Source organism: Maylandia zebra, linkage group LG12, assembly GCF_041146795.1.
Source record: "Maylandia zebra isolate NMK-2024a linkage group LG12, Mzebra_GT3a, whole genome shotgun sequence".
Taxonomy (NCBI): domain Eukaryota; kingdom Metazoa; phylum Chordata; class Actinopteri; order Cichliformes; family Cichlidae; genus Maylandia; species Maylandia zebra.
In genome coordinates, this window is record NC_135178.1 from 20,264,002 (window position 1) to 20,286,210 (window position 22,209).

A 22,209-nucleotide genomic window follows, 5' to 3' on the forward strand; every position below is an offset into this window, starting at 1 on the left:
TTCAACCACATCAGGACCCCACCCCCCTACTCTCTCGTTCACTCGCTGGTGCCAGGGATGCTTGAGAGAAATGCAGGCTGGAGCGGAGAAAAAGACACAATGACAGATATTTAAAACTAAATATACAGATTCAATCGTAAGACTTCACAAGAACATCTGAGGATATGACGGAAACGTGCCATAAAATCATCATGGGGCTACATAACTTCCTGAAGGAGTATATTCATGGCTTTTGGGACTATGAGACCCCCAAGGTGATGGTGGTTAAGAACAGAACTCTTGGCGTAATTTACAGGGGTGTTCAGTTTCTTGTGATCACTTATTTCATATGGTAAGCTTCATGTTTGTACTTTTGCATGTCTAATGACCAGGTGTGTGGACAATATATGAAATTCAAAGGTTTATTTTGTCTTTTCTACATTTTTTCTGTTAGATCTGTTGGTTCTTTTAAATTTAATTACAGTAAAATTTTTAATGAATAATATTCATGCAGATAAAATAAATACACTACGGCTTTAAATTTGAACTCATGTAGTGCAGTTTTGTGGGGAGGAAATGCATCTCATTTGCAATTAACAGCATAAAATTCAACAATCCAACTGAGTGTGGCTCATCCCCTCTCTATATTATCAGAGATTTAAATGCTATCCAAGGAGAACAGATGTAAAGTGTTTCAGATTTGAAATAAACGAAATGCCCTGAATTAAAGTACATCATCACCTTTTCTTGGCTTCAGCAAAGAGGGCTGAGCAGATCCAGTGTAACATGACACCTCCAATAAAAACTGACATCATGGTAGAAAATGTGATATTACCGCTGTCTCTTCTATCATCCTGAAGGTATGTCTTTATAAGTCAGAAAGCATACCAAGAGAGCGAAACCCGTCCAGAGAGCTCTGTTTATACTCTCATGAAAGGCTCAGCAATTCATGGAGATGAGATCCTGGACACTGTGGAGTATGCCCAACCCTCAGAGGTGATTTCTTCATTAAACTTGTGCTGCATAGCTCATGCTTGAGTTAACCACTTTAAGTCTTTTTTTCCCCTTTTTGTTTAGGGTGGCGATGTGATTAGCACAATACTGAGACGAGAATTCACGTTCAATCAGAGACAAGGCACCTGTGCTGAGGTGAGAGGTCAACTAAAATCTACTGAGTAACAAAGACACCTTTTCCCTCCCATCACTGACATGTTTCTCTATTCACTTTAGCATTTTAATGTTGCCAATGCCAACTGCACCACCGATTCTGACTGCGTTGAAGGGGAAGTCAACTTCAGTGGCCACGGTAATGTTTTCACTTCTCATCTAATTTTTCTTCATGCCTTTTTTGGTTTGCATTTGCCACCCTTTGTTTCAAACACTTTCCTACAGGCAGAAGGACGGGCAGATGTGTTCAGTACTACAACCACACCTTTAAAACCTGTGAGATACAAAGCTGGTGTCCGATTGAGGAATACGCTGTAGTACGGTAAGATGGGTGCTACAGAATCATCAGCATCATGTCAGGTATATATGCATTGCTCTAAAAATCCATATAAGTTCTAAACAGACTCAAACTGAGCCTAAATATCCAAAAACATGGGAAACTAACATGAAATAAAATACGAATTGGTGCAGCGATTTATTAAAACATGTGCAAACATACATGGAAATGAAGGCAAAAACAAAATGGTACAGTCCTAACAAGCTTGAAAGTCAATATTTACTGAACACACTCAGCCAAGCTTTCTTGTAATTTCTTTTAGTAGTCTTCAGGAATTGAGAGGCCGGTGAAGAATATGTAGGATGAGTTGTGTGGTAGGAGTGACAGATGTTTTTAAAGTGGAGGTGGGATTACATCAGGGATTGGCTCTGAGCCCTTTCTTGTTTGCAGTGGTGGACAGGCCGACAGATAGGGTCAGGCAGGAGTCTCTGTGGACTGTAATGTTCACAGAAGGCATTGTGATCTGTGCTCAGAGTAGGCAGCAGGTGGAAAAGAGCCTGAAGAGGTGGAGGTATGCTCTGGAGAAAAAAGATATTAAAGTCAGTGGAAGCAAACAGAATGCGTGTGTAAATGAGGGAAACAGATGTTACAGTGAAGCTGCAAGGAGGAGAGGTAGTGAAGTAAGATGAGTTTAAAAACCTGTTTAAAAACATTTAAATCCACAGTGCACAAGAGAGGCGAAGAGGAGAGTGCAGGCAGGGTGGAGGGTGTCAGAGGTGATTTGTGATTATGATAGCAGCAAGAGTGAAAAGTAAAATTTACAAGAGATTTGGCTTGATGCATGATTTTGACAAAAAGACAGGTGGCAAAGCAGAAAAATTAGTAAAGCATTAAATATTAAGTCATCATTAAATACAGCTTGGAAAAAAAACCTAGTCATCAAGACACATCCACATGAGTAAAACACAATAAAGTTCACATATTTTGGGCTTTATGAAAGAACCAAGAACCTTCTCTATGTGAGAAAACAGATCGACTGTGCTTCCTTGGAGACAAGATATTATCAGTTGCTTGGTCACTACTTTGACCAAATGATGACCAAACCAGTCAAACAAATTGTGTAACCTGAACCAGATGCAAGAACCACTTCAAGGTCACTTTAAGGAAATGTTAAATATTTGCTGTCTTCAACAGAGAACCACCATTAGAGGAGGCCATCAATTTCACAGTGTTCATCAGGAACTCTATCCACTTCCCCAAATTTAAAGTGCTGAGGTAGGGTCACATAGAAGTTAATACTTCTGGACATTTAAGCTGCAGATACTGATGTTCTTGTCTTTGGCAGGGGAAACATTAAGGATGCCCGAAACAAGCGAGACATTAAGAGATACCTGAATAAGTGTCACTATGATGAGGAGCGTGACCCCTACTGTCCCATCTTCCGCTTGGGATACATCGCAGCACAAGCGAGGGAGAATTTTAGTGAGCTCTGTAACACCGTGAGTATGATGCCTGCACTGCATGGTGTTCACAATATTTCATTTGTGGAGAGTGTTTCTCATTTAAAAATGTGTGGATCAACATCAACCCCCAGCCAGCAATCTAAAATTAGAACAAATCTTAGAATTACAATAGAAATTAGAATAAATTTATGTCTCTATAAATAAAATTCATATAGACATAAAATAGACATATAAAACTTAGACAGAAAGGCCATTCTTGCAATTTGTCCCAAATCAGCTATTGTAACACTTCAGTAAATATGAAACTTATTTTATAGTTTTGCAGATTCTTATGTGGTAATATCATTATGGTTTGTGCCGTCTCTATACAAATTTCTCATTAGTTAATTCTAATCTGATTGGTGTCTTGGTGTTTGAATTTTCCCAAGATTAATTTTAGGATTTGCCCAGAAAGTACTCAGGCACGTATTTCATTTGTGTTACTGATAAAGTTTGAATACTTTATATTCTTCTCCTGGGCTATTGCTGTTTACATGATGTCTTAAGAATGGCACCCACGAGGGTTAAAAATGACTACTGTCATGCTGTCTGAGTTCAGGGAGGAGTGATCGGTGTTTTCATCAACTGGAAGTGTAACTTGGATCTGGATCCCTCACACTGTAAACCCACATACTCGTTCCGTCGCCTTGACCTCCGAAAGGATCTGCCCGACGCTGGTTATTATTACAGGTTAGCACCGGCGTCCAACGCTGACTTTTATACTTTATTTTTAAAACAGTCTTTAAAACGCTCTTCTGCTGTGCTCACCTGTTTTTTTTTTCTTGTTGTAATAATTTATGTGTAATTCTACAGGTTTGCCAAATATTACAGTAAGGATGGGGAAGAAACTCGGACACTAATCAAGGCCTTTGGTATCCGTCTAGACATCATAGTTCATGGACATGTGAGTAGATTCTACTTTAGACCTGCTTATTGTTGTATCTATCAAAATATATTTTTTTATGTTATGTTTTTTTTTTGTTTATTAGGAATTAACTCTTTAGTATTACAAACATTTTCAATTTTCTACGATTTTTTTCCCCCAATATTTCAATTCAATTTGTGCCAAATCACAACAACAGTCACCTCAACGTGCTGTAAGCTAAAGACTCTACAATAATACAGGGAACACCGCAACAATCAGAGGACCCCCTATAAACAAGTGCTTCAGTCTACTGAGTGTGGGAACAAAGAAAAAATCTATCTATCTAGATGTACAACTCCATAACAACTGTGTGTCATTTTTGTGCAGGCTGGTAAATTTAGTCCTATTCCAACCATCATCAGCACAGTGACTGCTATGACTTCTGTTGGGATTGTGAGTATTGACTAATTTGTTTTTATCCTGAGACATTAAAGCGGCACCGTTCAATTAGTGTAACTGTTATTCTGCTTCATCTCCCCTCTCTGTAGTGCACAATAATCTGCGACTGGATCATGCTGACATTTATCGACAAGAATGAAGTCTACAGTGAGAGAAAGTTTGATGAAGTGAGTAAAAAAAAGAGAGCGTTATTCATTAAACGCAACTCAGTTTCATTTGTTTTTGTGAATCTGCTTCTATATCCAGTAGAAGACTTTTATAAATAGAATGAAATCGTCCATCCAGAGAAGAAATCTAGTTTGTCTCCAGGTCTTGTGGAGAATGCTGTCAATTATTAGCTCATCAGCCTGAAGGACTGATGAGCTGAGGTCATGGGGAGGCGTCTGTTGTATATCTTTTCACAATTCACAAGAATCACTGCTCCTACAATATTGTTCAAGATTTAATCAAGCATAGACTTAATGGTCAGCTAATGGGTCTTCACTTTAACTGTGGTCAAAGTCAGGGCTACATTTGTCATTTTATGGACAATAACCATGAGACTCTAACACACGTTGTGAAACTCACTGGCTTCATTACTTTGCTCCAGGCACAAATCATACAACTGTATAGCTGTGTTTTGGTGACTGTTTTCTTATTTTTAGGGACTATTTTGTGAGATGTTTGTCTAATAACATCTTCTGCCTTTCACAGGTGATCAAGGAGCCCACAAATCCCATACCCACAGAGCTCAGCTACATCAACAGCTTCGGCTCAAACCATTCTGACCTGTCAGACGGCGTACCGCTGTGACCAAAGTCCTCGCTGGCCAAGTGCATGGACTCCCCACCACCAACTGTGGCAAACAGCAACTGCATCTCAGGTGTCAGTGACAGCTCACTTTGACACTGTGCTGATGTTAGTGGGGATAAAAACGGGCAAAAGAAAGAGATCCCTGTGGAAATCTTTGCATAAGACAGTTAGTTCTCTTTAACTTGACACGACCTCAGAATATATTAACAGCATATAGAGAATGTGTTTATTTTGAAAACAGGAAACCATTTCAGTACACTGTCATGAGAAAAAGACTGGCAGCACTTTATAACAACGCCACACTAGGAAACATTAGTAAGTGCTTAATTCATCATTTGTATGTCATTACTTCTCCTTAGTATGCCGTTTATAAATACAGATGTTTATCCATCATGCACAGCTATCACTGCTACCACATCACTGCTAGTAATAATCATAGTCATAATAATATATCAGTATTTATAAAGGCCATACTAAGGAGGAGTAATGCTATGTAAATGATGAATTTGGTCACTTGCTAATACCTTAATAATGTTTGATAGTATGGCATTATTCTAAAGTGCTACCAAAAAATAAAAACCATACAGCATATGTCGATGTATTGTAGACATTCAATCCAACAATAAATAACCTTTAACTTGGTTCAAACATAAAGACTGGTGGGACTTTTTAAAAAGGAAAAACAAAATCATGAAATTGTGACAAAGATAAAACTGAAGCATCTGAAGGCTCTGATTCATTTCCTTCTTTCAGTCTGATGTGCTCAGCACACAGGAGGAAACTACCAGGAGAAACACAAGGAGGGCAATGAACAGTAATCGAATAATGCAGACATTTCCCATAAAATGGTTCCTGTAACAAGATTGTGGGGAAGTGTGAATCCATCTGGTTGCCAAGGAGCAATACAGATGTCAGTGGTTTAAAACAACAAAAAAACCCACAAAAATTTAAGACTCAAGTTGAATGATCAATATCTGCTATGAAGGTTGGCAGAAAGTCACTTCATTTTGGAAACTGTAGACTTGCACCATATAAAAAAAAATTGTGAAGATTCACAGCATACAGCTTAAATAGCTTTTTGTAATTTGTCTGACAAACCATACTAACTAAATGTAACATTTGCTGAGATCCTGATGCAAATAAGTCATTTAAGAGCACAAAATTGCTCTCATCATTTCATTTTATCAACATACATGCAGAGCATGTCTATGAAAACCTCAAAGAAGTGAAGCTGATTGTACAGCAGTTAAGTCTGAAATGTGATTACTTGTCTGGGAGACGCCCACCAGGAGGTAACGTGAGTCATCTGTGAAACAATGAACTTAAAGTGAAGGGGATGTGTGGATTAAGGCAATTCTAAAGCAGACATACATAACGTTCACTACCAGATACATATTTCCCATATGGGATAACGACAAAAAACAAAAAATAAAAAACAATTTCCAACCAGCCAGAAATTCATCTTTTTCAGTCTGCAAGGTTCAAATTTGCTCAACAAAAAAAGGAAGTTAGATTTGTCAAAGTCTTCTTCACTGTCGCCAAACCAAAGAAACAATGAAAGATTACGCAACATGCAATGAGGCAACATTAGTCACGTTTCACAGCAGAAGAAATTAGAGTGGATGCAGGTCATGTAATTGAAGCTGTGCGCAATTTACAGCAGACACATTAGCAGCCGAGGGAGGGAGGAGAAAACTGAGACAGCGTAACGACAGAGTAGATGTAATTTAGGAAAAATACAGAACTGCAGCAATCACAAGCAGACCAAGACACATGAAAAACACATTTATTATCAGTGAAGATCTTCATACACATGCATAACTAATACAATCTAAACATATTTACAGGGGAATCATCTTGGTTACACAATCACACAGCAAAAAGCAGAGACCGATGCTGCTGAAGTTTGCTAAAACTCAAAAATGAATTTCAGCCCTCTGTTTCCTGATTTGGATGGAGTGAAGGAAGTGTCAGTGAAGCTCATATTCAGTGAACACCCTGGTTGATCTGAGGGCTCATAACGAGCAGCCAGCCTATGGTCTCCTCCAGGAAGCTCATGTTGTAGTGGGATGCTATGTTCCTAAACACCGTGATCTGCTCAGAGAAGCTCTGTAAACAGACCAAAAACAGCAGTGTCAATAATATGCGTTCAACGCTGAACAGAATGGTGCCGTGTGCTTCAAAGTACGAACCTTGGCTGGGAAGGTGAGGTCAAAGTCTCCAGCACATTTGCAGTAGAGGGTCATGTTGGTTTCCTTCACTCCCTTACATTTGCTACACACCTGAAATTGAACAAAACCTGTGAGGCACCTTCTGGAAAATGGGCTGTCAAAAAGCATGCAAGTTAGATTTTACTGCCAGGAAAACTTTGCTTTTTTAAGAAAAACAAACAAACAAACAACCAGAAGTAGTGAGTGCATTTTTTTTTTATCATTTCATTGCTTAAATTTTGCCAGGTGTTTTGATATACTGAGCACTATTTTACCCACCAGATCCTGCAGCGTATAGCTCATCAGTTTCTTCTGCAGAGCTTCTACCAGAGCCATCTCAATAGACTCGGTGTCATACTGCGCCTGACAGTTGGAGCAGAACCACTGAGGCAAAACTGAACCATCCTGAGGAAAAGATAACAAGTTTATCTCATTTAGATTTCTGACTTTCACAGTTTCGAAATGTGATTATCAGGAGTTATTGTACTCTTACCTGTGCCACTGACGGGTCCTTGCAGAGGTCAAGGTCCCGACAGAAATTGCAGTGGTGACAGATAACCTCTGGCAGGATGTAGGAGTTACACGGGTCACGGAACTGGGCTTCCTCTGAAAACTCTCCAACATCCACAAGACGTAGGAGGTCTCTCTTCAGCTTGTTCACCTGATTTACAATGTTGGCGTCTAGTGAAAGAACCTAAACAAGGGAGGGATGGGGGAAATATAAATAACCGCTGAGGAAAAAAAAAAAGGAGCAGATTTCTTTTCTTTTTTTCTTTTTTTTTTTCTACCTGGCAGACATATTTGATAAACTCCAGTGCTGGGTTGTTGAGTGGAAGGTGTGACCCAGGCAGGATGGGGAACATCTCTGAGGTGTGGGTAACACTCCTGGTACCAGTGACCTTCTTCTGGATTTTCTGAGTGATGGTGAAAATGTTCTGTGTCAGCTCGCTGGACACGTACTCCTGGGAGAAGGAGATCATTCCTGTGGAAGAGAATTTTTAAAGCCGTAAACATTAAACACTCGGCTGAGCGTAATCTGCAGTCCCAGAGAAATACAACAGAAGTCTTTAGCACATACAACAGCTTCCTGATCAGCTTCTTACCAGGAAGTGCACTCAGATCCCCAATTGCCTGCTGGGAAGCCTGGCTGTTGCCACGTCTCTTTACTGGTGTTGCTCCTGGGCCGTTACGTCTCAGCTCCTCTTTCATACTGTGATAGACCGCTGCAATGTATGCTGGCAAGGTAAAGGTGTTTTGAGAGTTAGTAACTTAGAAAGCAAAGAAAAAGAATGTTGGGAGATTTTCCTTCTTTTACCTGAGACGATCATGAGGAAGTACTTCTGACAGGAGGCGGTTTGAGGAAGATACTGCATGATATTCCAGTTACTCTCAATCAAATCCTCTACTTCATCCGTCTCTCCATCTCCGTCCTCCTCCTCAGCATTTTCTTCATCTTCATCCTCACTGCCATCCTCATCCCCCTCCTCTTGTCTGGTTTTCTTCTGTTGGGCTCCTTCCTACAAAAAAACAAAACAACAACATTGGAGATGGATTCAGTTCAGGGCCTAATCGCAAAAAGAGTCGCCTCAAGGTGCTGTAGTTTGTAAGATAAAGACCCCGAACCCCCAGCAATCAGACATCCCTGTATGAGCAAGCACTTGGCGACAGTGGGAAGAAAAAGCTCGCTTTTAACAGGAAGAAACCTCCAGCATCTGGCAGTACCTCTCCATACATGACGCTGGAGGGCAGTTTACCCTTCACGCCACCATAGTTGGCAGGGTCCATCCACAGCAGGAACTCCCAGCACCGCGAGAAGGAGATGGACAAAGAGTGGAAAATTTCTTTGGAATGGATGCTAGAAGAGAAACGGTTAGAAATGTGAGATGTTGTGGTTACACGTAAAAGACTGGAAACAGGAAATTAGACTTTCAAAAGTTGTAAACAATAAAAGTCAAACATTTAAAAGGTATTGGTGCTTATTTTAGTCACATACTTTCAGAAAACCAGGGAAAAAAACCACAACAATATTTCAAGAACCAAAATCCCAGGAGGTATGTATCTCTGAGTAGCAATATTGATTTTATATTCATATTTTGTCATAAAGTCAATATTTAAATGTCATATCCATTATTTTAATGGGCAGTTCTCCCATTTTGGGTTTAATTTACAGAAATCACTTCAGCTGATGGAAACCACAACAATCCCTGCCGTCTCGCTCTTCTAATAGATTATTTTTGTTTTTCTGATTTTAGTGTTCTGGCTCTTGCTTTGCATCATGCATCATTTTACTAATATACTATTGTTAATATGTCAAAATAGCCAACAGCTGTGAACACATGCATGCATTTTTACATCTGATTGGATCTGATTTTCTCCAGTAGTTTACTAAAGGAGACGTGCAAAATCACTTTAGTTTGTGATCCAATCAGAGGGAACGAATTTTATTGATAAATGATGTTAACAGCCTACAAAAATGGAACCGATCAATTTTATTATCAGTTTTCTATCAGCTAAAAATCAAACAAACTTAGCAGCAGATTAAGATCAAATGTAACATAATTACATTTTCTGCATCATCAAGAAAATACATTCAATTTCCAGTGATGTGATGCACTAATGTTACAGCTGGAGTTTATTCTGTGAGGTTGCAAATAAAGACATAATTCTTACCTGTTGCCATCAAATGTTCAAAATTAAGTGTATTGACACTTGGACTATTTTCACTTACATCTTGTCTATACAGTTAAAGTACTGTTTTAACTTTAGAATATTTAATTTAAATTTAACATGGCACTTTTAGGGCCTCAATTGTATATATTGTTTTATAAACAAAATTTGTGTATTGAAACAAAATAATTTCTCACTGGGATTCATTCTGATTTTGAAAATAAAAACATGTGAAAACTAAAACTCTGGTCATCCCAGATCAGACTGGAGAATTTAAAAAACACTGACCTGTTGGTGATATACTCAACATAGCCAATGGCATCATCAATCCTGCGTTTTTTAGTACACAGAATGATCCTATTAAAGTTTCCGTACACCACAGTCGAGCCGAGACGTTTGAACTCTGCAACCAACCTAAGGCCAGAATGCGAGAATGAGGTCTGGATAAATGGAAACTGAAAGCATTATTATGAATCAGAGTTCACATCGTCAAATTTTCTAATAAAGTTTTACGTTTAAAACGTAAAAAACAAAAACACAAACAACACCAACAGCAACAACCTAAAAATACCAGGGCTTTCTCTTAGTGGTGAAGTCCTACTGATGTAGAGTTTACCATTATTTCAAAAGAAAGCTTTCAGATTTCATTTTTGAAGTATAAAGGATTTGGCACTCACTGCAGAAACACTTTCTTCATCATGTTATGCAGGGTGCGGTGCAGGGCGGGGTCATACAGCAGCGAGCTGGGGGAGCGCAGCCAGCGGTAGAAATGCATCACCTGGTTGTCTGCATACACATTGTGGTACTGTGTGATCTCCCTGACCCATCCCACCACCATGCTCTTTAAGATCCTGCTCAGAGAACCCAGAAAAATTAATCAATGAAAATTGTGGTTTGAGCAAAACACAAAACACAAATCCTGCGCTCAAACACAGAAGTTTACACACCTGAAGGTGTTGGAGCAGAGAGCTGTCTCATCGTAGCTAGCCAGAGCGCTTGCTCCCTGGTTTCCTGACATCATGTCCTCCAAAGATGCCTGCTGAATCACATCAAAACTGACGCCCAGGCTGGCTCCGCCCTCCATGTCGTTGACATGCTGAGACTGGAGGATGGTGTTCACCGCCAGGCTCTGCAGGTCCAACTCCACACATGCTGCACGAAAGATGATGATTAAGACAGACTTCAAAAATCCCTCTAGTGATTTCCTTTTTCTTCCTTTTTTTTTGTACCTGTTGAATAACATCCCTGAGCATTGATCTCCACAGAGCCTCTGTCATCATTTTCCATCACCAGACGGCTGTCATCAGCCTCTTTTCCTCCCAGGTCAGGCCTGGATGTGGGTGAAAGCCATAGCAGGTGGTTGTGCTTCCGTAGATGTCTTGCCAAAAACAAGTCTGAGCCAAAGATGGACACATCCTGTGGCAAGTTCCCCACAGGTAAGTGGTAATATCTGAAAGTAAAAGAACAATTCAAAAGTGCTTGAAAATGTTTTACAACAATTTCTGCTGCCTGGATAAATCTTTTATTAGAGGCTACAACCACAAAGTTAGCATGTAAGACGTTTATAGTGTCCTCTTACAAAAAAAAAAAAAAAAAAAAAAAAAAAAAAAAAAAAAATCTTCCTCTCCGTCTGGAACAACCTTATGTGTGAAGGGAAACTCAGCAGAAACATGCAGATCATACCTGGCCATGTCAAAAGCCTGTGACAGACAGCTGTCCAGGTTGAGGTAGTGGCGGATCATGCGCCGGGCACCGAGCCGTTGCCAGTCCAACACATTATAGCTGATCTCATCAACCACATGAACCGGAACGACCGGGAACTCCTCGAGCACCGGCATCCCGGCCGTCAATCGACGCAACTCCCAGTTTGACTGCACTGCGATGAGGGTGGGCCCACGGCGCTCCTCCTGTCAACAGCAACAAACAAAGCAGGCATTTGCAAATTTAGTCGCATGAAACTTAAAGATTAAAAAGTAATAAAAATGTTAAATATAACCAGATTATTTTACCTTGTAGTTTAGGAGTATTCGTTGGAGTGCACGTGAGATCGCCTTCATGTCATTTTCAGCCCGCACCTCAAAGTTGTGTTTCTCCGGAGGCAGAAGCTCCTCCGTCGTTTTCTCCAGGAGTGCCGTGCGTTCAGCTGTGTAGAGGTTACTCAAGTTGGGCATCTGGTTGCTTCGAACCTAAAAAATGCAAGCCAACAACTGAGCTTTATTCTCAATGCAATTAAATGTCATGATGGTACTGAGAGGAAAACAGACTTCTTCTCTGGTACTAAAACAAAGAGGACACTCAAAGAAAGCCCATTATTCTTACCGTGTCCAGGACGAAGATGCTAGCTTTGCGCTGAGAGGGGATGAAGAGGCCAAACAGAGCCTTGTGGCCTTGGCTGTGATGATACAAATACATGTGGCGAACACTCCCTGAGAAGCAAACATAGTAGTTGCAGATCAAAATTCACAAGTAATTGCAGTGAAACGGTTTTCTTTTTCACTAAAGGGAAAAGTCATAATTTAGGTCAACCTAAATATTCAAAAAAAGTAAATATTAAATTGTGACATTTATGACCATCAAAAGTCTGCTGTCAAAACTTTTAAATCTAAAGTGTCTGAATGACTCTTACCAGGTTCCAGGTAGCTAAACTGGGCCAGCGACCTCATCTCCAGATGTTCCAGATCAAACGTGTCAGCCTCCCTTCCGGCCATATCTCTCACAACATGTTTGTTGACCATGCACACGCATCCTAGCTGCACCAAAGCTCGAAACAGCAAAGGAACCTGAAACAAACGACTCGCTGCGTTCTGTTTCCAGTACTATACAGTTATAACACGGACACTATGCAGTGTAAAAAATTACACTGACCTGTGTTTCATAGACTCCTTCGATGTCAGGTGCAGAGAGGTCTGCGTTGATCTCATTGATGTGCTCTTGGTACATGTCCTCTGGCACAGAGTACTCATAGAGGTAGTAAACCATGTTGGAGCGAGGCAGCATGCGATTCACCTGTAATCACACAGCTCTGATAGTTATTTTGGGTAACTTCTTCTATAGTCACAGTGATGTCATTGCATTATTTTATGCACTTTTTTGTAGCGTGCCTTTTTGTACGTCGCTCCCTCCTCCTGTTTTGGGACTTTTTGATTGACGTAGAAGACACGTGGGATGTTGAGTTTCATGCAGTGGAGGTCATTTCCAATCACAGCCCAAAGCTTATACAGACCAGGGTGACTAGTTTCTGCAATCTGAGAAAAAAACAGAAGAAGTAAAAATAGAGAAGATCAATATCTTTACATTATTAAATTATTTGTGGATGATAACAGGATCGCTCTGCACTACCTGGACAATTTGCCACGGCATATCGAGGATGCTGCGAGCTGTTCTGCGGAGGAAGCTCCCCAGGCCTGTGATGGGACCACCTCTGATCACTCCTCCGCCCACTGGTTGAGCCTCCCCATCCAGCAGCCTCCTCCTCTTTTTCCTCTCCTTTCTCTGCTTCAGCTGTAGCTCCCACTTTTTCTTATGGTAGCGCAGCCAAACTTGACGTTCCTCCTGCACACAGAAAAAGTTGTTTGAACCTTTTAACATTCACCGCTGGAACGTCTTGGATTCAAATGCACTACAAGTGCATTTGGAATTGCATGAAAATGTCTCAAGCTTAATATACTGAAACCTCTGCTTTCCTACCCGTGTTTTTCCCGTGGGAGGGGGCGGTCCCAGGATCTCTCGCCAGGACTGCGTAAGCTCTAAATCCTGAGACTCCACCTGGCTGTCGTCTCCGTGTGACGCCCGCTTCCGCTTAGTGCTGATAAGGATAGCTGGCTGCAGGGGTTTGGGTGGCATCCCAAAATCCTCTATGTCAGCAGCAGGACCTGCTTCAAGAGGCTGATGGGCAATCTGAGAGCGAGGAAGACATTTAGAGTGCAACAATAAGGCTTAGTGGTTGACACTTTACTGTGAGGTTAACCTTACCTGTCTCTTGCCCTCGCTGGTAAACAGCTCACTAATTTTCTTCTGCTTGTATATGTCATTTTTCTCCAGGAGTTTCTTGTGTAGCCAGTCAGGATGCCTCACTCTGGGAACAGGATTCTTCACCTTATGGAAATAAAAAGTGGAAGGTGCCATTATTATTTTCTTAATCAATTAAATTAATTATTTAGTTTTAAGTTTTCTGTTTATTTATTTATTTTTTAAACATTTTACCTGTTGCAGAGCAGCAGGAATGGTGATGATTTTCTGGATTGCACTACCCAACCTCTCTATGTAATAGCTCCAATCAAGGATCTGGAAAAAAAAAGAAAGAACCAAAAAACCATATGACATGAAAGTACTTGAACATTTTTGTCTTTGTTATTCGCGTTTAATTTTACCCTTAAAACTCACAGAGCGGATGTCCATGTCATGCAAGCTGGGCATCTTCAACCACTTGCGAAGGAAATGTTTCTTGACGCTCGGCTCGGCCTGAAAGATGGCTAGAGGAATGGCCCTGATGCACAGAAGCAAAAATGAGCCGATGGCTTTAACTTCTGATATTAGAGATCGCTAGTTTCCTAAGGATATTCAAAAATGGGAAAGCGAGCTCAAGAAAAGTCTTTGGTGCTGTGTAACACCAGGAAACCTATCGAATCAGTAGCCTAGTTTTTAAATATGGTATTGCTGCAATAGTCTGATGTGACAGATTTTGAAGTTTGAAGTCTCAATATTAGCATTGTGGACGTTATCATCTTTTCATTTTTGTTTTGGTTTTTTAAACCAGACCTGACAACCGAGGCACCGCACACTCACACAGTAGCAACTTACCAATTATAGTGTAGCTACAGCCTAAAGGTTTCCCTGCTTTACCATCTAACATATTCAGTACGGTACGATAAGTTTACTTTAGCGGCAACTGTCGAACCTTTCTGTGACAGGGGAACCCTCAGGTTTTCGGGAGATGACATAGCGACAGCTCAGACCGGCATCTTTCACCATTTGATCCCCCAGGAACTCTGCCAGCCTCTTAGCTGTGCTGATGGACGTGGACTTCTGCTCACCGTAATCTTCGAGCTTTCTAGACATTGACCGATTCTCTGAAATCAGGTCAAAAAGCTCTGCGTCTGGCATGTTGGCAGCCTGCATCACACATGAAATGATCCAGTGAGTTTTTTTGTTATGCATTTTCTATAAAAATTATTCTAATAAACGATTGCTGAACAATACAATTCAGAAATATGACAAAAACACCTTGTTACAGGAGACCCTAGTTATCAGAACCTGATCAGAGATATGCACCTTGCTGTAAAGTACATCCAGCCAGTAGTCGGCCACTTTGGCCACTGAAGCGTAGACCTCCTCTAGAGTAGTTCCTTTGAGGAAAGCCTCGAACACAGACGACTGAAAAATCTTGATGAGCTGGAGCTCTCCTCTTCTCTTCACTTCAAAACCCTTCAGCTCGGCTAAAGAACCATCCTCATTAAACACAGCGTACCTAAAAAGAAAGGCAACTCCCTTTGTTAATTACACCCTGTAAGAAGGCCACAAATCATTTCACAAAATTATCTCCTTACCTCTTTTTCAGCTTCTTGCCCTCCTCTTTGGAGGCTGGCAGGATCATTGCCAGATACGGTCCGTCCACCTCAAAGAAGATGCTGTTCTCTGCCCTGATGTTGTAAGTGACGGACGCGGGGTCGACCAGCTCGTGGTACTGATCGTTGGTAAATCCCTCTTTTACCATGATGTTCAACATGGCACCCGGGTAGGAGATAGTCACCTTGGTCTTCTTCTCGTTACTGGTCTTCACCACAAAGTTCTCCGGGAAGGTATTGGGGAGGACACACCAGATACCATCAGTGTCCAACTCAAGAGGCCTCCTGTGTCACAGAGAAGGAGATTTATTGCAGCATTTTTATAGTTGAATAAACTGACCCGCAGCATAAAATATATACTGTAAAGTGCGTGAGCTCAATTAAAGCCAACATGCTGGCAAGAATTATGCAACTCACCCTATTTGCTCAATGAGCTCTCTGGCCTGAGTAATAATATTGGCTCCAGTGAAACACACAATGCCGGCCATCTCCATAGAGTACCATCGGGCCCTGATGGAAACATAAAATAAACAAACAAAAAAAAAAAACAGAGCATCAAGTCAACAGCACTCAGTACTGACTGCAGCAAAAAGCTCAGGTAACAGCGCAAGTGGATCTGTGATGATTGATGAAAACCGCGGCCGGCTCCTACCCCTTCCTCATGACGTAGCCGTAGAAAGAGTTGAGGATGCACTTGTGAGCGAGCTGAAGGGATTCGTACAGGATCTCCATGTTTTTGCAGCGCTTCACCTCAGCGGCGTCTCCACTGTCCTGAGCTGATGAAAGTTTCTTCTTCCACACCTAAAGCAAAGGTAGCACCGAAAAGAAAACCTTTACCGCACGTAACTATAAAAAAAATAAATACATAAATGAGACAGATCAGGTATAATTTGATCAAATAGCTACAATACCTTGTGAAGTCCTTTGAATTCATAACGGCGATCTCTGAAAGCTCTTACAGTATCCACATAGAAGGAGTTCTCCCTCTGACAGATGGTGGTAACTCGCTCCTCCAGCTTGGTGACGTGTGTCTTTTTATAGGCCTTCTTACAATAGTCTGATTTAAAAAAAATAAAGTCAGGACTAACTTTAGCCCTGATAACCCACTATTTTCATTACTTATAGTCAAAGTCTACTATAAGGAGCCAAAAAGAAAAGAGGAACCTGCAAGACGTTTCTTCTCATGCTTGGCCTGCTCCTCCCTGTTGAGCGTGTGGAAAGCCCGAGGTGGACCGTTGGGGAACAGTGGCGGGAACTTCTCAGACTCAAGTTGCTGCTGGATGCGGTGAAACTCACTGCGGCTGGCGGGCACTGCAGAGAGAGACAGCGAGAGACAAAGGTTTCGTTTCCCCCCCAAATCGCTTAAAAGCAGAGTACAAATATCCAAAGATAACTTACTGATTTCGCCTCTCCATTGCCAGGTCATCCTCCTCTGACACGTGGCACCAGGCTTGTTGAAGTCACAGGCAGCGCACGTGGCCTCATCAACCATAGCAGATGGCTACAAAATTAGAAGATAAAGACTAAATTTAATGCTTTTCTAGATGTGATTGTGAGCATTTTTTGATTAATAAAGTAATAACCTGAAGGCGGTTGGTAAGAATAATATTGGGGTACATCGCCCCAACGTCCAGATGGTAGATGAGGGGACATTCAATCCTGTTTGGAACCTCCTTGAGGGACGTCAGCTTTTTCTTAATTTCGTCACAAACCTGAGAAAATATCGGCGTTAATTCTGAATTTCAAGCTCAGAAAAAAACTTGAGTAACTTATTAAAAAAGACAGACAGAGGCAACTCCCCTCCTCCACAAACCTCGTTAAAGTTAGTGACTTGCTCCAGAGGGATTTTCTCCTCTTCCTCGATGGCATGACGCATCGTTCTCTCAACTCTTTGCAGCAGGAAGTCAAATGCAGCCGGGTTCTGTTGCAACATCAAAAATGAGAGCGACGTTTAAAAAACAAAACAAAAACAAACAAGTGCTGATGAAGAGTGAGCTCTGAGAATTGAGCAGACTGTACCATTTTGAAACGACACGGGATGTCACTCCGAAACACTCCAGACTCCAGCGCCTCCACGTGACCGCCCACGTAAGTCTCGGAGTCTAGGACGTGGCCGTCGTCTGTCAGTTTGTTGAAGATCTGCTCCTGCTTGTTGGGGAAGATGATGTTGGCGTGGAAGGCCTGCACCATAAGTAAAGCTTCACACAGCGTTCCCGAACCTTTACGCAGCACCTGAAACAGGTGAACAACGCAAGAAAAGAGAGACTGGTAATTAGTAAAATGCACTTTAAAAAAAAAGAAGAAGAGAACTCTACTTAATCTTTTGCAAAGCACGCCATAGACGAACCTCATCGGGCTCCATGGGGATGATGGTACACAGAGCGAAGATGAAGGGGTGGACATATTTCATGTACAGGTAATATGTGGCCACGGCATCTGACACAGAATAGGTTGCTAGAGTCTGACAGGAAGAAAGAGAAAAGACAGTAAGTGGAAAGTTAACATCCCGTTAAAATGATTCCGGTTTTTATTTTATAAAGACGGGAGTTTAGTTCTGCACCTGCGGCTCCTCGGTTGCCATGCGGCACATTTCTTCTGGGTCGAGCTCCACGGGGTCATAACCCAGTTTGGCCTTCGCTGCTGCCTTCAGATTGTGGCTTCCCACCGGCAAGTAGCTGTCTCTCTTTACCCACCTGATACAGGATAAGGAGGTTTGAAGTTGGATATATGAAAAACCAACATTACATATAACATTTACTTTGATTATATGTGTTAAAATGTGGTTAAACATGAGATTTTAAATCTTTATAAAATGCTTTCTATGTGTTGACAATAGACATTACACAAGATTCATCGTATCCAAGTTATAAAGCTACAGACAGAAAGAGATGCATGCAAATGTTACCAAAAACATAACCTCCTTGGTGGAGGTAAAGTGTATGCTTATCATTTTAAGAGTGTAAAACTTTTGCACACCTTAAACAATCCATGTGGATGGCCTGACTGGCCTTGTACTCTCCCTGGTTATCTTTCTGGAAACCGATCTCCCTGTGCATGCTCAGTCCATGGAGGGCAGCCCGAACCTCAATGAAAGGCCTAGAGAGAAACAGTATGAGGAGAGGTGGAGGATCAAGAAAAGTAATCAGCATAACAAACAGAATAAGAATATTGAATATCTAATATAATCAGCTTTTTAACAGTTTAAATAATTCACTATTAACAGCTTCATCATTATGTCGTAGCTGCCTATTGTCACAAAGAACTGGTGCTTGGGCCACTTTTGCTCGAGCTGAAGTGAAACCAAGGACTTAAAAATAATAAAAAGTGTTCACTGCAGCCACTGCCTGTAATGTATTCTACCCACTTCACCTTTAAAGTAAGTAACTGGCTTTTACAGAAACAGAAAATAGGCTTACCAATCAAAGAAGTCTCCATTGTAGGTCACAAAGATGTTTGGCTTCGTTTCTTGAACGTGATCAAACCACCTCTGAATGAGAGCTGCCTGCAACCGTTACAGCGTGTTATTAAACTGACAGAAACACACAGCAGCCTATTATTCATCAATGCTTTATTGTTAGTGGCTACATACCTCATTGTCCTCATTAAAAACAGTGAATGGCCCTTCATACTCAGGTTTGGGGGTAAACTCAAAATCCTCAATGTTCTCAGAGACGATCTCTCGGTTTGTGATCAGAAACCCCTACGTGAAAACACAAGGACTGTTAGATGATACTACAAACAGGAACGTAACAATAACTTGAAAAATCAAACGCAAATGAACCTTACCTGTCCATCTATCATGTAGGAGATCATCATAATTTGATCCGTCTCTGCGTCTGGGAATTTCAGCGGAAGCTTGGTGGTCTCGATGTCAAACGCCAAAACAACAGGGTCCTGCAGGGAAACAACGTTTCACAGAAAAGCCCCGACATAAATCAAAACTTCAGTATAACTCCGAATGAATGATGGAAGGCTTAAAACAACAAAATCCTGATACCGGTCGCTCCACAAGATCGTCTCTCCGTACAATCTCTGGCGGGTAAGCGCTGCCTCTGTTTCGAACATTGTACCAGTGAGCCTGAAAAATAAAGACAGTTAAGATAAGAAGAGCACGCACAGGTGCACAGGTGTCGAGGAACACCTCACTGGAAAACACTGGAACCTGATAGAGTTGATCTTACCACGTGGATCTTCAGGTCAATGGACACACGCACATGGTAGGGCACGTCATACTCTCTCATGTCCACTATGTTGTCTAACTGATCTGAAATACTCTTTGACATCCCGTCTTCATCCACTGAGGTCACGTTGCCACCTGATAGCGCACTAAGAGGACAAAAAGGTGTCGGGGGTTATTATAAAGCTGGAAACGTCAGGCGGAACATCAAAGGAATCTAACGAAGGTTCGGTGATACCTTGACAACATTGAGGTGTAGGCATCGTTGGACTGCTCCCTCTCTCTGTTTTTACGTACCGCCGGGGCAATCTCACGCTTGACCTTCACGAGGTCGTCCACGGTGTTGAACGCCAGCTTGATGTAGTTTCTCTTCAGTCCGACAAGGTGGTTTGGCTGGAGACACCAGATCAGCAGAATCAGCATGTGAGTGGCTGCACAAAGTCAACACTAGCAGCCAATAGGGAAGTATACTGCAACCTGTTCACGATACCTTCAAAAACACTGATACTAAGGACACTAAATACTAAGGACAAGAGTGCCACAGTGGTAAAGGGGATATATATTTTAGATTTTTCTTAAATGCGTGCACTCACTTGGCCACTTTCTTAGGTACAGGTAATCAACTGCTCACTGTAACACATCAGCCAATCACATGGGAGCATCTTAATGCATAAAAACAAGCAGACGTGGTCAAGACGGCCCGCTCAAGTTTAAACTGAGCATCAGAATGTGGAGGAAAGATGATTTAACAGACTCTGAACGTGGCATGCCTGACGGGCTGGTCTGAGTATTTCACAAACTGCTGATCTGCTGAGTTGTTCCTTCACAAACATCTCTAGAGTTTACACAGAATAGTCCAAAAAAAAGGGAAAATATCCAGTACGTGGCAGTACACCTCGTTGATGCCACATTTGGATGGTTCAGTCAGAATCTGACATAAGCAAAATGAAAGCATGGATCCATCCAGCCTTCCAACCCAGTACTAGTGAGGCATATCTAATGAAGTGTCTGGTGAGCATACATAAACAGATTAGATTTTTAAATGAGTGAAAATGTGTTGTGGTGGTGCTCTTGTCAAAAATCATCCATTAATTAACCACCAACTATTTCTTCACTAATTCTGTGTAAATAAATATAGAAAATATTTATTTATCTACACTTATTTGACTTATTTATTTACTCACTATTTATTTATTAGATAACTTAAAGTCAGTTTAAACTCTCACCAGGTCCAGGTCCTCTTTTGGGAGAATTTCGAGCTTTGCCACCTTTCCTTGGAACTTCTTAGATAAATATGAGATGACTTCTCTCTCGCAGTTCTGGACATACACATTTTGTTATTTATTACTTTTTTTTAAAAAATGTTCACTTGGCATAATCACAGTCACTAACTTACCTTTTTCGTCGCAATGTAAAAGTATGGCTTGAAGGGCAGAGACACCTACAGCACAGACAGAACACATGAGAGAAAATGTAAAATGCAGGACATTTAATAAGCTGCGTTACAGCGCTCTGCTTTCCCCCCAAACACACCTTGAACCTGCTTCCATCCTCCTGTATAAAATAATAGTCCACCGCGCTGATCATCCTCTTGTCTTCATCCAGGATCTCTGCCTACAAATGCAGAGCATCAAAAATAAATGTTAAGTGTTTATTTTGCAGCAGACAGAAAGGAAAAACTGTCGCACTGCGAGGACTCACGGGGTGCATGTTGATCAGCCAGCCCGTTTTCTCTCCCGGCTCCTTCATCCTGTCGAATCCGAAGCGAGCGTCCATCTCGTCGGTGAACTGACTGCGCTCCAGCCGCTTGAGGGCCGATAAGGAGGATCCATCATCCCTGGTTCAAACGCACACAACAGTGACACTAAATTCTGACAGTCCTCGGTCATCCATTAATATTCTGAATAAGAAAGTGTTATGAAGCGTTTGGTCTGTTAGAGCTGCTGGGACTTACTGGTTTTCCGGATCCCCACTCGGTCCTCGGTCCGCTTTGTAGCGTCCACTGTTCTGCAGAACCATCTTCTATCGCGATGTTCCGGGTACAAAACACTAAAATAAAACAGCTAAACGTGTGCGTGAAGCCGCATTTGAAGACACGCCGCTTTAATAGAAAGTTTTGTCTGCTGGATTTGTCTGCGCCTGTCACAGACTCGCCTGCTGTTTTCCTATTTTGGCGCGTTCGTGCAGTTGCCGCGAGAGGACGGAGCTGAGAACCGGAAGTACAAAGATCGTTAATGAGAGAGATGAACCCCTCACGGTGGTGTTGAGACGTATCTAATTAGGTTGAATGTCGTGTTCATTGTAACGTTGGTGCTCATAGATCTGCCTCTAAAAAACAAAACAACAACAAAATAAAAACAATACGTTAGAAAGCAAAGTGTTTACGTGATTTAGTGTAATTGAGTTACACTAAATCACTTTTAAGTGATTTAATAATTTTAAGTTACATTATGCAATATGGAACTGCTTAAAAAGTAAAAGTTTTTTTGGGTGATTTGCAACAAATGTAAGTCACTACTGCTTGCTGGTAAAATCCAGCCTTCCCTGTGC

The 22,209-nt window shown here is 41.4% G+C and overlaps 2 protein-coding genes across 2 annotated transcripts; one reads left to right on the forward strand and one right to left on the reverse strand.

Annotated features, from left to right (window-relative positions):
* Positions 1–5,265, forward strand: p2rx2 (purinergic receptor P2X, ligand-gated ion channel, 2). Its single transcript, XM_004544531.2, has 12 exons — positions 1–331; positions 840–975; positions 1,057–1,128; positions 1,210–1,285; positions 1,372–1,468; positions 2,618–2,698; positions 2,769–2,922; positions 3,485–3,615; positions 3,739–3,829; positions 4,178–4,243; positions 4,339–4,416; positions 4,943–5,265. Exons 1-12 carry the CDS (start codon positions 165–167, stop codon positions 5,039–5,041), a joined length of 1,248 nt encoding a protein of 415 aa, XP_004544588.1. The 5' UTR covers positions 1–164; the 3' UTR covers positions 5,042–5,265.
* Positions 5,243–21,848, reverse strand: pole (polymerase (DNA directed), epsilon). Its single transcript, XM_004544532.3, has 48 exons — positions 21,614–21,848; positions 21,361–21,496; positions 21,193–21,273; positions 21,056–21,100; positions 20,886–20,978; positions 19,898–20,052; positions 19,664–19,808; positions 19,480–19,560; positions 19,269–19,376; positions 19,072–19,182; positions 18,899–18,984; positions 18,459–18,578; positions 18,043–18,175; positions 17,830–17,943; positions 17,502–17,714; positions 17,296–17,403; positions 17,066–17,194; positions 16,881–16,983; positions 16,647–16,793; positions 16,394–16,539; positions 16,135–16,283; positions 15,900–15,992; positions 15,465–15,767; positions 15,190–15,385; positions 14,816–15,030; positions 14,302–14,404; positions 14,122–14,202; positions 13,891–14,013; positions 13,606–13,815; positions 13,258–13,470; positions 13,020–13,163; positions 12,784–12,924; positions 12,545–12,698; positions 12,238–12,344; positions 11,928–12,104; positions 11,602–11,825; positions 11,148–11,368; positions 10,866–11,070; positions 10,596–10,769; positions 10,207–10,332; positions 8,974–9,106; positions 8,567–8,768; positions 8,355–8,486; positions 8,040–8,233; positions 7,745–7,945; positions 7,531–7,656; positions 7,234–7,323; positions 5,243–7,150 (listed from the first exon to the last, which is right to left on the reverse strand). Exons 1-48 carry the CDS (start codon positions 21,676–21,678, stop codon positions 7,028–7,030), a joined length of 6,879 nt encoding a protein of 2,292 aa, XP_004544589.3. The 5' UTR covers positions 21,679–21,848; the 3' UTR covers positions 5,243–7,027.
* Between the last annotated feature and the right edge of the window lie 361 nt (positions 21,849–22,209).